Here is a 16,766-nt window from a genome sequence, read left to right as displayed (position 1 = left end):
TAACCTCTCCAGACAATTTATTTCAGTGTCTAATAACCCTGACAGGTATTAATGTCCAACCTAAGCCGCCCTTGCTGCAATTTCAGCCCATTGCTTCTTGTTCCAGTCTCAGATTAAGAACAATTTTTCTACCTCCTTCTTGTAAATAGTATTTTTAGGTACTAGAAAACTGCTACATCTGTTCTCAGTTTTCTCTCTTCCAGATCAATCAAACCAAGTTATTTCAATCTTCCCTATAGGTCATGTTTTCTAGCTGTATAATAGTTTTTGTTGCTCTTCTCTAGACCATCTCCAATTTGTCCACGTCTTTCCTGTGTGTGATGCCCAGAACTGACCATAATTCTCCAGTTGAGGCCAAATCAGTGCAGGGTAAAGTGGAAGAATTACTTCTGGTGTTTAAGTAAAACACTCTATACACTAATACATACTAGAATGCCATTTTGTTTTTTGCAACATTGTTACACTGTTGATTCATATTTTAGCTTGTGGCCCACTATGCTCCCTAGATTCCTTTCTGCAATACAGTAAAACTTACGCAATTCCCATTTATGTGTTGCTTGGATTAACATGAGTCGAAAAGCAGCAGGTGGAGTTGGCCAGGTGGTACAGCGCACCGGTCTGCCTCCTCCCTCTTCAACTCCCCCAGCTGGGGAGCAGCCATGCCACCACACCAGTCTGTCCCTACTGCTTCTGCAGCAGAGGGATGCCAGGGAGCAGCTGCACTGGTCTGCCCCCACCCCACTCACAGGAGCTGGGAAACCGATCAGCGCTGCTGCACTGGTCAGTTCCTGGTTCCAGGGAGTGGTGGGCAGCCAGATGGAAACTGACCCGTGTTGCTGCTCATGGCTCTGTGCTCCCCACTCCTGTGAGTGGCAAGGAGCTCAGATGCAGCCAGGACTGGGGACCCATCTCCTTATGTGAATGTTGACTTTCAGGTGCTTGCTCAGGAATGCAACCTACACATAAGTCAGGGGTTTACTGCCCTCCTTCCAAATTAGTCATGTCTCATTTTGTATGTGTGTAACTGATTGCTCTGTCTTAAGTGGTGTACTTTGCATTTATCCTCTTGAATTTCATTCTATTTATCCCAGATCACTTCTCTAGTTTGTCTAGATTGTTTTGAATCTTTATTCTATCCCACAAAGCACTGGAAACCCCTCCCAGCTTGGTAGCATCTGCAAATTTTACATGCATACTCTCTCTCTGTCATTATCTAAATCACTGAAGATATTACAGAACCAGTCCCAAACATGATCCCTGCAGAACCCCACTTTTTATGCCTTTCAAGCATGTCTGTGAACCATTGCTAACTACTTGGGAATGGTTATTCAAACCATTATGTACCCACCTGATAGTAGCTCCACATAGGTTGCAGTTCCCCAGTTGTTTAATGAAATGGTCACACACTATATCAAAAGCTTCATTAAAGTGTAGATATATCACGTCTACCACAAGATCCCTGTCTACGTGAGCTCCTTCCTTTCAGAAGGGGCATGTTAATGAGTGGGTTTGAAAGATGCTAATGAGGCGCTTCCATGAATATGCAGGGCCTCATTAGCATAATGGCAGCAGCAGTGATTCGAAAGTGTGACTTTCAAATCACATGCCACCCGTGGAGACATGTACCTTCTGAAAGGACCCCCCCCAGTTTTTGAAAGCCCCTTCTTCCTAACACCAGATAGGAAGAAGGGGCTTTTGAAAACTGGGGTCATTTTGGAAGGTCCCCATCTCCACAGCGGTGCATGATTCGAAGGCCACACTTCCAAATCGCTGTGGCCACCATTATCCTAATGAGGTGCTGCATATTCATGACAGTGCCTCATTAGCATCTCTCGAACCTGCTCATTCACATGCCCCTTCCGAAAGGAAGGGACTTGTGTAGACCCAACCAATATGTTCTCTTGTCAAAAAAGCTAGTTGGTTGACTTGCTGTTGGTTCTTGACATCCACTTTATCACTTGTTATCTTCTAGTTGTTGGTAAATGCTTATTTGCTCCATTCTCTTCCCTGGAACGGCGTTATTCTGACCATACTGTAATTCTCTGGTTTCCCCTTATTTCCCCTTTTTTAATTAACACTATAGGTTAGCTTTTCCAGTCTTCTGGAATCTCTCATGACTTTCCAAAAGATGGTAGGTAATGGCTCTCATCTCCTCAGTCAGCTTCTTGAGTGTTCTAGGATGCATTTTCTTTGGCCCTTATAACTTAAGCTTCTAACTTGTCACAGCAATTTTTAACTTGTTCTCTCCCCATTTTAGCTTCGGAAACCACCCCTCTTCCACTGGCATTCACTAAGTTTTAGGCATCCAATCCCCCACAAATTATCTTGGTGAAAATTGAAAGTCATTAAGCACCTTAATTTTTCCTGGTTTAAATCAATGAAAGAATGTTAGCATATTTATTTTATTACAGATCTTCAGCCTATCCATTCTCCAGACTATTAGGGTAGGCCACATTTCCTAATTAAATGGGATGTTTCCTGTCGTGTTGTTCTGTTCAATAATGTACTGTAGCAAATTTGACCGTTCTATTCAAATCAAGTAACTTTAAAAGGGCAAAATATTTGAAGTGAATACAAATCAGAGTGGTCCTATATTGATACTTCCGGGCTACATCTACACCAGCATTCCTCTTTCGAAAGAGGCATGCAAATGAGGTACTGAATTACATATCTGGCACCTCATTTGCATATTTCAAAAGGGCTTCTTTTGAAAGAAGAAAAGCCATATAGACATGGCGTTTGAAAGTAATCCATCTTATAGAAAACAGGAAGGGTTCTTTCAAGAGCCACATCTACACTGCCGCCTTAATATGCAAATGAGATGTATGTAAATCTGTATTTGCATTTTGATTTCCTTCATTTGCATGCTTTTCACAAGAAGAATGCTAGTGTGGACACAGCCCTGGTGTGCAACAGTCATCTTTAGAAAGCAACCATAAAAGAGATGAACACCTATTAACACAGAGGCAATTAATGAAGTAAAATCCAGGACTACTGAACTCATTTGTATTTGAAGCTTGGGAAAGTGACAGAATCCTGGAGGCAGCACAGATGGATAAGGATAAAAGGCATGCAAATGAGGTGTACATTTGCTCATTTGCATATTCTAATTTCAAAAGAGTGTAGACACTACTCTTTCGAAAGGAAACCCATCTTCAAAAGAATCCTTCTCCCCTTTAATGGGAAGAAGGATTCTCTCGAAAGAAGTGCTTTTGAAATTAGAATATGCAAATTTACCTCATTTGCATGCTTTTTTGAAAGAGGAATGTGAGTGTAGACGCACCCTGGAGGTAAGTTGTGTTTTATCCCCCAATCTCAGACCACCAATACAAATAAGTCAAGAGCACTAGCTGTGTTTTGAAAGGTATTTGTGACAATGTATGTCTCTCTGTAACTTAAGCGTGTAATACAGTATCATGTAAGTTTTTAGGAATAATATAATCGTAAAATGTAGACAGAGCCTGTGAGAGGAAGGAGTTGACAAGGAACAAGTATGATTCTGGGAAACCAATTATAGTAAACTACATTTACACAAACACGCAAGAGAGGCTCAGTCACCCTATCTGTGCACTTGTAGTCAGATAATCCTGTAATCTGAGAATATTTGCAACAGTTTGATCTACAAAATGTCTATTTGGTTTGATACAGAAAGCCTGAGATGAATTTCCACAAATACATGATGTAAACTACGTAAGTCAAGGGGGTACTGTATGGTGAGAGGAGATGAGTTATTTTCTACACGTATAGTACTGTAAAAGCATTGATACCCAAAGTTAAGGCATTACCTACTCAAAAGTATTACTGGAGTGATTTGATATCCCCTTGGAATTTTTCCACTAATAGTACGTATAGGGTATTAGCTCAACATTTTAGACTTTTTATTTATAAAGTACCAAGAAAGGACACGTTCAATTTTTTTTTAAAATAATCCCGTTATCACCTTAAAGTTGTATCCCTGAGAGTTTGCCAATATGCTGGATGTTCTATACAACTTTTAAAATGTTTGACCCCCACGGGTCACTTATCCTTTAAGCTACATTAATATACTAAAAAGAATGTTCTAGCACAAATTTGTTTCCTAGACTGTTTCATTCACACACTAAATGCATACCTTCTAGCAGACAAGGTCAGCCCATTCATGGAAATCACCAGTTCTAATGTAAGTGTAAGAGTGGCTCTAGTAACATCACTATAAATGTTCTTTTCACCACATAACCATGAAATAAGATATATAAACTGTAGCTGTCCTCTTAAATTCTGCATTACTTCCTAGATGTATTAAAGATTTTTTCTCTTTTAATACCACATCAGTTTCATACTAACATCCTTTGTATTTTTTAGCAGCAATAAGTATAAATCTTGGGCTATTGCTAAAAGCCAGAAGCACTCAGCTGAAGAGACGCATTGATTTGCAGATAGTCTGCTCATGTGAAGCTATACAGCAAGGTTGTGACATTTGCCAGTTGAACATTCGCAAATTCAATTATTCACGGAGACCAAACTCCTGTGTGGTACTGGCAGAGGAGGGTGTCTCACCATGCTCCTTGGATTCTCAAAACCGAACCCTCGCCAACGTTGCAACAGAAAAGCTTTCATAGTTCAGAACATATACTGCTTCCAAATCTCATTAGGCGGAGCGCTGACCAATATGATTTTAAATTACTATAAAGTGCTTTAAGAGTCAAATAGGAAATCCAGCACACAAGTCTTGAAAGAGTATTCATTTTATTTTCCACTAAGTCTGTCTCAATGACATTAATAATTGGACATCCCACAAAAGGGCATACAGTGAATCTGGCAAAGCTTATGAACAGCCCTAGGTGGTTGAACAAAGTAGGATTGTTAGCTAACCAGAGGGGAAACAGAAGTTAAATCCCTGCCAAAGATGTTACATTTTTCATTTTTACACTGAAAAGAAGGTGGTTTCAAACTAAACAAAATTCTTGCATTTCTAACAATACGTTCAGTCCTGGTTAGAGTTTAACACAATGACAACAGGATGACTATAATACAAAACTCCTACTACTGTACACACCTGTTGTCCAAGCCCTCCCCAAACCCCATAATGATGCTGCCCCATTATTTGCTTGCTTGCTGAGCTTGCCTGCGAAGGAGGACATAAATCTTCTCCTTTATCCAGTCTTTATTGTAGGGCTGGTATGTCTGAGTGTCAGCACGATAACTAGAGAAAGGGGAGGGAAAAAAAAATAATGTAATTGTTCTGTCCTTCAATACTATATTTAAGAGACTTAACAACTGTTTGTTTATTTTTCAAAGGTCCCCAAATGTGTGTGAGAGCAAAACAATTATCCATGATTTACAGATAGTTGAAGCCTGATCATGCTTTCATTTGACTTGTGGGAATTTTGCCTGATGTGACCTTGATCAAGTTATGCAGTAAATCAGTGGGAAAGCATGGACCAGAATCCAGCTGCTTCAAGCATCGGTAACTACTGACTCACATTTTCTCTCCTTTACATTAAAATTCAGGAAACTGTTTTGTCCCTCTGCAGAAAGTGGAAAGTGAACAGAAAGCTCCTCAAAATTAGAAAAAAAATGACATATCTCATGACATTCTTAAACTTAATTACTGGCCCTCTAACATACAGTGAGCAAATAATTAGTTTCTAAATATTTAAGTGAGAAATATAATTTGTCTACAGATTTTCTACTTGTGTTTAGAATCTTTAAAGAAGACTTTTAAATTAAGCTCTTCAGTTCTCGTGAGGCTTCACAGTGTTCTTAAGCAGCTTTCCCTGTAAAGCTGAGTGCTCGGGTGACCAGCCAGGAGAGATTCAGGTGCCACACAGCTGATGAGCAGAGTGCCCAGAGTTACCACAGCGGGCAGCATGCATTTCTAGTGGTGGTGCACATAATTTATTCCACCATGGGATGGAAAAAATTAGAGGAAACACTGCTCTGAAGTGTTTTCTCCACTCTCCCTAACAAAAGATCAAAGCCAAGAGTAAGGAAGGTGCTCCAGCCAGCAATACATTCACATATCTACTGACAGTGAGAAAAAGCATGCTGCCCAAAACCAGACTACAACCAAAGGCTATGTTGGTTCTCGTTACATGTCTAGAATTAATAATTTCTTTGGGCTCACTTAATTTATAATGTCCTATGTTACTTCATACCATATCACTAAGCTCTCAATAGACCTAGGGAACAATTCTATTAACACACTGCCTTCACTTCTGCCAGTCGTACCTGCCTAAAAAAGCAACTCAGACTGATGCAGCAAGTTGGCTTACTGTGTAGATATCAGTACCCTCATGCCCACATTTAATCCTTAAATCTGGTGTGCCTTTTGAAATATACAGTGCCTGAACTGGATAGTCCAACCAACTATAGCATAACAGGATTAACAGAACATCTCAGAACACAACTTTCCATCAGTGTGACAAGGCCAAGAAAGGGATCACTAGCACGAAATGTTTGATGGGCCAAGAATTAAGGGTTTGTCTACATCAGCAAGAAATATACAGTGCAGTAACTTGTCTAGATGTGTGAAAAAGCCATCTCTTCAAGTGCAGCAAATAAGTTAGAGATGTAACACACCAATGTGGACAATGTTACAGCGCTGGGAGCTTTACACCCAGAGCTGTTAACTACTCCCATTTTGGAAGTTGTTTACCTAAAGCCCTAAGAGCGCTCTCTCGCAGCACTCTTGCTGTGCCCACGCTTTCATTTTAGAAGTGTAGACAACCTCTGATCTAATCTGTAATGCCATTTGACTGAGTAAGATACCTTAGAGGTTTTACAGAACAAACAAATCTCAGTGAGGATCTTTAAGATCAGGGCTACTTAAAGATCCACCACGACTGAAAGTTTCTTGATGCAATTGCAATAGATATATTTAGTGCTGAGAATTAACAGAAACCCAGTAACTTAGGCTGAATTTATCTTTTAAGAATCAGTAACTAAAGCTGCACTGAAAGATCAGATAGTGAGCTGTCTAGGGATCTGCGCAGCCACAAATGGTACAGAGGACACTAAACAATAAGCATGCCATCTGGTGGGAAAGTGTAAGCTAAAACCACTTGTTTTACTAGGCTCTTGATTTAAAAAAAAAAAACATTATTGTACTAGAAAAAGAGGATCCTTTTTAAAAACAGGGATCTGTCCTTTCCCTGTCAGCAGGGAAAACACATCATAGCGCAATCGCACCACCCCAATGTCATTGTAGGTGGATTACTCACAACTGTGGGGAGAACTTGGAGGCGAGATAAAGATACAGAAACTAGTATAAAGTGAGCTTTTCATCCTTCCTTCTCAGAGCCAAAGCATTCAGGCCCTTTTCTGACTTCTCAAAATAGTGTTTTACAAAACCAAGTAATTTTATGAGTACAGAAGTAATGTATTAACATACTCTTGCTGGATCAAGTTTTACAGAAGACTTACAAACCTGCACATATACTACACTACAAAACTTCCTGGAGGATTCATCCAATGCTTTGACAATCATTTTACACTTAACATTTGCTCTGATTACGAAGAGCAGTTGTACCCATGTACACCGAACAGAAAAAAAAGTTTAACAATGTCAGTCTTATCTTATTTCTAAAAACTTGTAGGATGCAAATAAAACAACAGAAGAACAGCATGGGAAATGGGTGTAGGAAGCATGCAGAACTTACAATGCTACCTTGAGTTAACCTCATCTTTAAGAGCCCTGAGGACTGCAGGTGAACTATTCAAGACCAGCGAGGTAAGTTAGAGTCAATAGGACTCCAAGTCCCTCAAGTGACTTAAGTCCCACCTCAAATTTCTAAGATGCAATGCTCGATCTTCATCCATGTGAACTGGTGGAGCATGCTGCAGCTTAAGGAAAGCTAGGTACAGCTTTTAGGCTCTCGAGCACATTGCCAGTATGGTCTTTAGTGGGGTAATGTTTGCCAACACTGTGGTCTCTTCAGAATCTATCCAGGTATACCATGCCAGTACAAATTTCCTCAAACGTTTTGTTTAATTTAGGATCAAGCACTACCTCTAGACAATGTATAATGTAATTTGCAATCCTAGTGAATCTGTATTCAGGCATAAATACCTAAACTGTTATAAACATTATAGCGGATTTAAGATCTGAAATTGAACCGTTAACCTCAAAGCTGTGTGTTCTTACTCTCAAACAAATGCTAAGTTCCAATGCAACTCTTGCTATGAGTGATACAGAATGCCAATCTGCTTTATGGAACACAGCTGCTTCAAACACAGCTATTTGTAACACACAGCACATAAAGAACACTTGAAATAGAACAGCTACTCATTTCTGGTCAGTAACTGAAAGGTACCAGGGAATAGCAAATATGATTAGAAGCTTTCAACTTCATAAAAATGTTTTTGTATGGAGATGTTGTAGAAGCTATTCAATCAATACAAACCCAATCAACACTAATACAGATAATACTGCAAAATATCACATCACTGATTTTGTACGTAAGCTTATAAATAATTCCTCATTACTTTTATAACAGCTGTTTTCCCAAAATGGGAGGGAACCCATCCCCTCACAAAACAAAATGGGTTTGCGAAATACTACCTTTCATAAAACATGACAGTACTTACACAAGACAGCTGAGGTCTGCCAGGTCATCAATAAAATCAAACAACTGACTGATATCGTATGTAATGGATGGGCTGTTAGGATTCATTCTCTTCAAATGTTCTTCATACATTTTACAAACTCCTGCAGAGATATTAGAACATTCAGTACCATGAGTAATGACATTAAAAGGCTACAGGTTTCAGTTAGCTCTAAGTTCCTTTTGGTATTAAAGTTACAGGCAACAGTAAAATTTATAGATGCACATTTGGTAAACACCACCACTCGGTTTGAGTATTTTATTTAAATTTTACAATGTTAATTGTTTTGTAGGGCAAGTAGAACACACTGATGTGAAAAATGGGCCACTGTTGTTTACACGTGTTTAACGCATCCTACTTAAGGAAGTGCTGTCAAATAGTTAAAGACCATAGCTTATGAAGTAGTGTAAAGAATTATCTGGATTTTGGTTCTACACTTAATTCAAGGCATAACTTTACAAAAATGCATACTTTTTCACTGACAAAACAAAAAAGTCATAGCACTTTAAAGTAGCTACATGACTGTTTTTTTTCTTGTTACGACAGACTAACACAGCTACCTCTTACTTTTTCACTGAGCACACATATTCTAAGGCAGCAGTTAAGTGGCAAATCCTCTCAAAGAGCTGCACATATGCCTGCTGTGCAAGAGGATCAGACATCAAACAAGGGACAAATGGAGCAACTAGCTGATGCAGGCATACAACAGGCACAAAAAGTTGTTCTTTTCCAAACAGAAGTCAGATTAGAGCAGGTATGAAAATGTGATTACCCCATTCTCCAAAAAAATCTCACAAGAGTAAACTATAAAATACATATAACTGCCTCTAAGCAGCAAGTCAACATTTTCCATCTTGGAAGAAAAAGTCTTTTAGAATATTTCTTTGGTGAACAAAGAATTGTCAAGCTGAGAAAAACTTTAATGCAGCTACTACAATAAGATATTCTTGATGTTAGTATAACTAACATGATAAAGCAGTTTTGAAATATAAATCCACGTATCAGATCTTCTTTACATTGTAATACAATGTAATGCTAAATTAAACCCCAAAATTGCTTCATACGTGGTTATACAATCTGAACATTGATTCATGTTTCTCAAAGCTTGGTCCCAAAGTCATTCTATTGACTTGAATGAGAAGCATGGGCTCAGCACTTCTCACAAATTTACTGGTGGCCTCATAATATTAAATCAGCTCAGCCTACAAACGAAAACATTCTCTGCTATCCCTGCAAACTAATGTCTGCCTGAAAGTCAAACTGGTTTATTTTTGGTTCACATATTACTAGAAGCAGAGTCTGCAATTAGTATTTATTGAGTTATCTGTATACACAACAATAAGATCTACATTAATGTTCACAGCATTTCCTTACCGATTAAGGCTCTGAAATGCCAAAGGACTCTGAATAACTACAGGAAGAGCATTTGTGAAATACAAGTCTCTGAATAACTTTTGTACCTATGTGCACTTCAGTCTTGCAACATACTGTTACAAGAATAGGACACTTTATTTTTATAGCTTTTCAATTTAGTGAAACACATTCAGAATGGATTCGCTCAGCAGGTAAAATTTGTTTTTTTTAAAAAAAGTGGCTTTAGCAAGAAGAGATCATCTAAAGCATCTTCCTAGAAGCAGCAGTACTTACCTTCCATGCACTCATTCACTGATTCATAATCAGCATACGTTCTTCCTTCTGGCCTCTTGGTAGGCTGAACAAGCAAAATTGTGTGAGACTGCACACAAACAAGAACATGACCCAGATTTAGAAATACACACAAACTCGTAAGGATTAAACTGAAGTTTAGAAGACCAACCCCCAGAGACAAATTCAGCTCTCTTTCAAGTAATCTGAACTCATACTTGTAACATACAAACCCTCCTGCCTAAATGAGAATCAGAATAAGGACCTTAAACTGGTTCTGTATTTCTCGGTAAAAAGTCCTATAAGACTACTGTAGTACAGACAGCAAATGTCACACTATGCCAAGAATTAGAAATTGAAAAGCAGGCTGTCTCATGGCACAGTTTTGGCCTGCAATTTATTACTCCGATCATATATTAATTTTGAGAATTGTCAATGCACAAATGTGCTTTCTTCTTGGGTAAAAATCTCATTTTACTTTACACTCAGAACACTGGCTGCATTCAAGAAACATGCTGGCAATTACTGGTTTTATTTTATTAATCTAAGGGCTTGTCTACAGTAGCTCCCTACTTCCAAGGGAGCATGGTAAGTAGGGTGTTGAGAGATTATTAATGAAGTACTGCATATGCAGCACTTCGTTAAGCTAATTTTCCTCCATGGCAACTTCGAAGTGCCAGCTCACGTGTTGAGAGATTATTAATGAAGTACTGCACTGCATATACAGCACTTCATTAATAATCTCCTGACACCCTGTTTACCATCCTCCCTTCAAGGTAGAGAGGTAGTGTAGAAACAGCCTAAATAAACAAAAAACTAGCATCAACATCAAACTTTCATTTCACTAACATTGTAAATCTCTCCTCAAGGTGAAAAGCCAGCACATGAAACACGAGATTAAGTATTCATCAGTTACAAGTAAATACAAAAGTCTCATAATTATAGTCTGCAGTTAGCTATTCAAGGATGGATGCATTTTAATTCCTAGAACTTTCTAGCTCCTTGCATCTTCCTCCAAAGCACATGATACTGTCTGCTTTCAGGTATGGTAGAAGTATCAAACCTTTCATCTAATCTGTTATAGCAAGTCCTACTATGCTCTTCTCAGGTCATTTAAAAAGGGCTTTGATTACACTAACATGTTTAACATAGTGCAGAAAGTATGAAGACTCAGCCCTCAACAGCTAGTCCATACCCATGCAAAAGGCTTCTGGGAACTGTAGGTTAGGACTCAACATGACTAAAATGCTGCATGCACAGTGAACAATGGACATTAGGGATGCAAAGTGTGTAAAAAGGCCAGACCATTGATAAACATACAACCAAATGAATGCAGGTGCTATGACGTACTTTTTAGGACTTTAAGTTAGTCAGAAGTAGTGGCCCATTTGAGTTGGCTCAAAAACTTTACTTAAAAGAATGTCAGAGCAAGGGTGCCAAATATTTCCTCCTCAGAGGTGGCTGTTCAATGCCTGATCTGTGGCTATCAGTATGTTCCCTTCAGTGTGGTTCTCTTTCATATGAAAGCAAAGCATTAGGATTATCAGCACTTTTGCACCTCGCTCAATTTATCCAGTAAAACCATATAAACCACTGTCACTTTATTTTCTTAACATATGTGTTGCAAGGAAACATTTAAATCGAAAAGGAAGTTGTTTAATAGCATTATGTTCCACAAACTCAAGGAAGCAGCTCCTTGAATAAGGGCTTTAGTTATTACAACAATGACTCTCAAAGGATTTTTCTAAAACTTGAACTTGTCACCCTCTGGGCCCCCGGCTGTGATGTGTCCAGACCTTTCATTCCGTTTGGGGATTTCGGTTACACTAACTGGCCTCTCCTCACTGACTGGGGATTTCTGGTATAGAAACCAGCGGAAAGCGCGCAGTGAAGAAACCTTCCTGGGTCCCACGTGCGCAGCAGAGCCAGCCACACAAAGCCACAGGCGGGCACGGCGCGGCCCACGACCAGCTATGACGCAGGACCAGTGACTGATAGGACGGGGGGGAGAAGAGACGCTCGCCCGCGTAAGCAGCGGCCCAGCGCTAGAAAAAGCCGCCGTCGGCTGCCGCGCGAGAGTCCCCGTGACCCCGGCCCCGCGCGAGGCAGACTGGCCCCCGCGCAGCTCGCGCGGCACGGAAGGGGCGGGGTCTACGTCCCTCTCGGTCCCCGGAGCTGGAGATAGGGCGGGAGGATACACGCGGCTGGGAATCTTGCCAGGCCGCAGGGTTACGTCGCCCGCAGCAGACCCGTTCCCGCCGGCGCTACGGCCCGCCCCGACCCGCACGGTACTTCCTCCCAACTCTGGCCTCATCCAGTCCTCACCATGGCGATTCGCTCTCCACAGCCCCGCTGAGTGTGACGATCCCGAACTAACAATCTCAACGTTCACCCACAAGCCCTTACGCTAGCCGGAAGCTCTTCACCAACCGCCAACCAGCGGGCCGCTCCCTGCCATAGATATCCCGGAACCAAAGCAGAGCGCCGCCAAAACTATAAAGAAACTCTCGCGAGAATTTCATACGGCGAAGGGTTCCTTGGCGTTGTGCAGGCTGGGAGGGCGACCATAGCAGCGTCTTTGAGGCGCTAGTGGCCATCTTTGTTAGGGGCACCATGTCCTATGGGAGGCTTTGTGTCTCCCGTCCTTTCCAAAACGAGCCTTTGTGATTAATTGTCTGCCATCTTGGAATCGGGCGGGAAGTAGCGACTAAAAGTGAATCACGCGAGAAAGCCGCTTTCCTCCCCACCCAAGCTGGGCGGTTGAGGCGAGTCTCAGGAGGGTAACCCGGAAGCTGCTCGAGGGAAGGGGAAGTGTGTTGTGTGGAGCTGCCACTTGGCCTCCATGGCAGCCGCGGGGGACGCCGGGCGCAAGGGGGAGCCTGAGGGACGGACCTGAGACCCGGGTCCATCAGGGACTAGGCCAAGACACGGCCTCTCCTCTTCTTCTGGGGGCTGTAAGAACGGCCGGGCTCCCGCCAGGGAGCTGCGCTCGGGGACGAGCGGCCTTTCTGTTGCACTGGAGTTAGTCTCGCATGTGAGCGCGGTGGGTGAGGAAGCGCCTTTTCTCTCTTCCAGTGGTGGTCTAATCCGCCGTGGCCTTCCGTAGAGGGGGCGAGTGAGGGAGAGAATCGGGGGTCCCAGCCGCTGCTTACAGTTCCAAGGGGCAGGGCCAGGATAGCGGGGTCTCCCCCTCACACATTCAGCTGTTGAAGGAGGGTGGGAGCTTGTGGCACCCCCGGGGAAGAGGCGCCGTTGACCTTCATGACGCCCGTGGAGGCGCAACACCTGAACGAGTTAAAAAACTACATGCAGTAAAAACTGGAAAAGTTGAATGTCACTTTAAGCAAGTGGAGAAAAAGCATCAACATGGATGATTTCATCTCCATCGGTCTGCTGTCTCTGGCTATGCTGGTTGGCTGTTACGTGGCAGGGATTATCCCTTTGGCAGTTAATTTTTCAGAGGTAAATCGGGGTTAAGAATATTGACTAGTGCCTTCTCTCTCACTCCCAAGTTATCTAACTTGTCAGTTCGGGGCTAACACAGTACTGTTACTGGCAACAGCTTAAATTAGTGAGATTTCAGATGAAATTTGAGTGAATTATCAATGCTCATCAAACAGTACAGAATCTGTGATGACTGTCCAATGTATTTTAAAATTGTTAAAAGTAAATCCTGTAATTAATTGGAACTTCAGATCTGAGCCTCTCAGTGCCAAACGTAGGAGAAGGACTCTGCATCAATAGGAAGTAAGTGACCAGTGACGATGGTGAGTCTTAAAAATGCTTTCGATTATAAATTCTTGAAGGCGGGATTTTTTTTTTTAACTTTGTCTGCAAATAGTCTAGGTTGAGGCTTCTAAAAGAGTATACAAATAATAAGAAATTCTCTGCAAAACTTGTACTCCGTTCAGTTCAAAATTAATGCTGTTAAAAAGATGTGACTAGCTTCTGTGTCAGGGTCATAGGGAAGTTTACATTTCAGATTACTGTTTCTTGTAAAAGCTTTATTTTGTGTGTGTGTGTTTTTTTAAGAATAAAATATCTAGCAATAGAGAACTAAGAAAAAAATTGATGTTCATTTACTTGATGCTAGATTATTAAGGAGACACAGGTTACATGCCAGTGTAATTGGGTACTACTGAAAGATTGGGTCAGTACCAGTAAAAGTTTCTAGACATAATCTTCAGTATTCCCAAAAGTCTTTTTTAATGTTTGTTTTAATGTTTTTAATGTTACAGTCCCATTAAGATATGGCAGAATGTTTTGTAGTCTTAATATTGTACGAATTTGGTTGCTCATCTCTCATTTGGATTTTAATTTGAACACTGAGTTATATATCCTGACACTTCTGAGTTTATTTGGTTTGAGTATTGATTTTATTGTTAATAAAATTTGGCACACTGGAAAATATCTGGTGGAGTCAGGGAAGATATAAGGAGGAAAAGTAGAAAAAAAAATTCCCCCCAAGGATGTGGGAATGTAGAACTCCTGAATCTGAGATTATTTCATTAAAATACAAGTTCAGTACAATATTGTTATAACACACTAGTATCCTTTTTCTGTTTTGAGAGAACCTAACTTTTGCAATACACATCTTACACTCCTCCACCCCCAAAATAAATTCACAGTGATTAGATTAATTTGTGGTATCTGTTGGTTCCAAAACTGGATTTAGTGTTGGAAATTGTAGAATTCTCAGACTACAACACATGTAAAATTGTAGAATTCTTAGTAGGAGGACTACTTACGTATTCAGATGTGTAAAAATACTATAAATCCAACTGAAGAAACAAACAGAAATCTGTTTACATACTTTTTTAAAGTATAGTATTGTTTTGTTTTTTGTCAGTATGCATATGTATACAAAGAGTGAGAGAGAAAATATAGAGGTGTAGCACAGAAGTTTTCAGTATGAATTTGAGATGACTGCATGTGGGCTGATACATTTTGAAGAAATACTACTTTAGCAGTATTTTAGATAGAAAAATTGTGTGTGTGTGTGGGTGGTGGTGGTGGGGTAACTTTTTTTTTTTTTTTTCAGTCTATAAAACCAGTTGCCCTGGTATTGTGAATACAGTTGTTTATGACTTGAGAAGAGAGACATTTTAGATAACATATTTTCAATAACCTGTCATTACCAGACTAGGTTTTTTTTAATACAAAATAATTTAAGGATATTAAGAGTTGCTTGCTCCAGACTTTTCAAGGCTAGAAACAAATGCTGTATAACGTTGTACAGCACGCTGGGAATCCTGATTCCAATAGAAAAAAAATGAGAAACCAGGAGAGATGATTTTTTACTGTGTTTCTCGGAGATTGGTGTGTGGACTGGAACAGAGTCTTAAATTTCCATGACAAAGTTTAGAAAGGCCACAAACTGGTCCCTGGTGTCAAAAAGGTTGAGAAATGCTGATCTAGTCTGTTCCTTGGCACTGAAAAAGGTTGTACCTACACCATCCCTGACAGGTGTTTGTGGAAGCTCTATCAATGGAAAATTTTGAGAGGAGATTGTACAATCTTGTCAACTTCAGCGCTTAGCTTTCCTTACTTAGTTTGAACGTTTTCCTGATATGTAACGTTACTCTCCCTTGCTGTAGATTAATTACGTCAACTGAGGGTGGGATAAGTGGTAATCACCATCCTCTTAATTACAACCATTAACATATTTGAAGGCTCTTATAATCAGATCTCTTCTCAGCCATCTTTTCTGTAGGTCTCTAAAAATTGGATATGCAACTCCAGATGAGACTTCACCAGTGCTGAAACAATTACCTTGCATGTGCTACATCCCTGTTTTTTTTTTTAACTGAGAACATAAGCCTTTTTGTAATCACATTAGATTAGTTTATTATATTGATTGTTATTCACTATAAACTCCAGTGACTTTTCAGAAATATTGCTAGTATGGTCAGTTATATGTGTGTTTTGTAGTTGTGCATTTGATTTTTATCTTTCGTAACTGTAATATTTTGCACTTGTCATATTGAAGTTCATCTTATTGATTTCAGACCAATTTTCCAATTTGTTCAATTTTTCTTGAATACTAATCCTATCCTCCAAAGTGCTTGCAACCCTTCCCAGCTTGGTGTCTTCTGCAAATGTTATAAGCATTTTCCCCACTCTGTTATCCAAATTATTAATGAAAATATTGAATAGTACTGGACCCAGGACACACCCTTGTGGAGCACACGAGGCATGTCCTCTTACTTTGACAGTGAACATAACTACTTTTTAGCTGTGTCTACACTACAAAAATAACTTAAGTGCAACTTGGATGTAAGCAACTTTGAAGTTGTGTCTACACACACCCTACTTCAAAGTTAAATTGCAAAGTAGGGCACTACTCCATTCCTGGGAATAGAATAAGGACTTTGAATTAAGGGAGAATGTGTGTAGACTTTCTGCTGGCTACTTGAAATAGTTCCTAATTTTGAATTTAATTTACAAGTTAGTTCCTGGAGTAGACGCACCCTTTGAATACAATTTTCAGCCAGCTATGCAACCACCATATAGTAAGTTTATCTAGACCAGATTTC

The 16,766-nt window shown here is 40.2% G+C and overlaps 2 protein-coding genes across 2 annotated transcripts in view; one reads left to right on the top strand and one right to left on the bottom strand.

Moving 5' to 3' along the window:
* Nucleotides 1–4,706: 4,706 nt before the first annotated feature.
* On the bottom strand, nt 4,707–12,684 carry ERH (ERH mRNA splicing and mitosis factor). The gene is made up of 4 exons (XM_074997184.1): nt 12,556–12,684; nt 10,234–10,321; nt 8,569–8,689; nt 4,707–5,182 (listed from the first exon to the last, which is right to left on the bottom strand). Exons 1-4 carry the CDS (start codon nt 12,556–12,558, stop codon nt 5,080–5,082), a joined length of 315 nt encoding a protein of 104 aa, XP_074853285.1. The 5' UTR covers nt 12,559–12,684; the 3' UTR covers nt 4,707–5,079.
* A 331-nt stretch (nt 12,685–13,015) lies between these two features.
* Nucleotides 13,016–16,766, top strand: part of SLC39A9 (solute carrier family 39 member 9) — a 40,492-nt gene continuing 36,741 nt past the window's right edge. The window contains exon 1 of the mRNA XM_074997179.1: nt 13,016–13,692. Coding sequence (XP_074853280.1) covers nt 13,597–13,692 — 96 coding nt within the window. The 5' untranslated portion in view covers nt 13,016–13,596. The remainder of the gene's footprint in view (nt 13,693–16,766) is intronic.

This window comes from Carettochelys insculpta, chromosome 6 (assembly GCF_033958435.1).
Source record: "Carettochelys insculpta isolate YL-2023 chromosome 6, ASM3395843v1, whole genome shotgun sequence".
Classification (NCBI taxonomy): Eukaryota; Metazoa; Chordata; order Testudines; family Carettochelyidae; genus Carettochelys; species Carettochelys insculpta.
The sequence above is the reverse complement of the archived record's forward strand: the minus strand, read 5'-3'. Positions and strand labels throughout refer to the sequence as shown.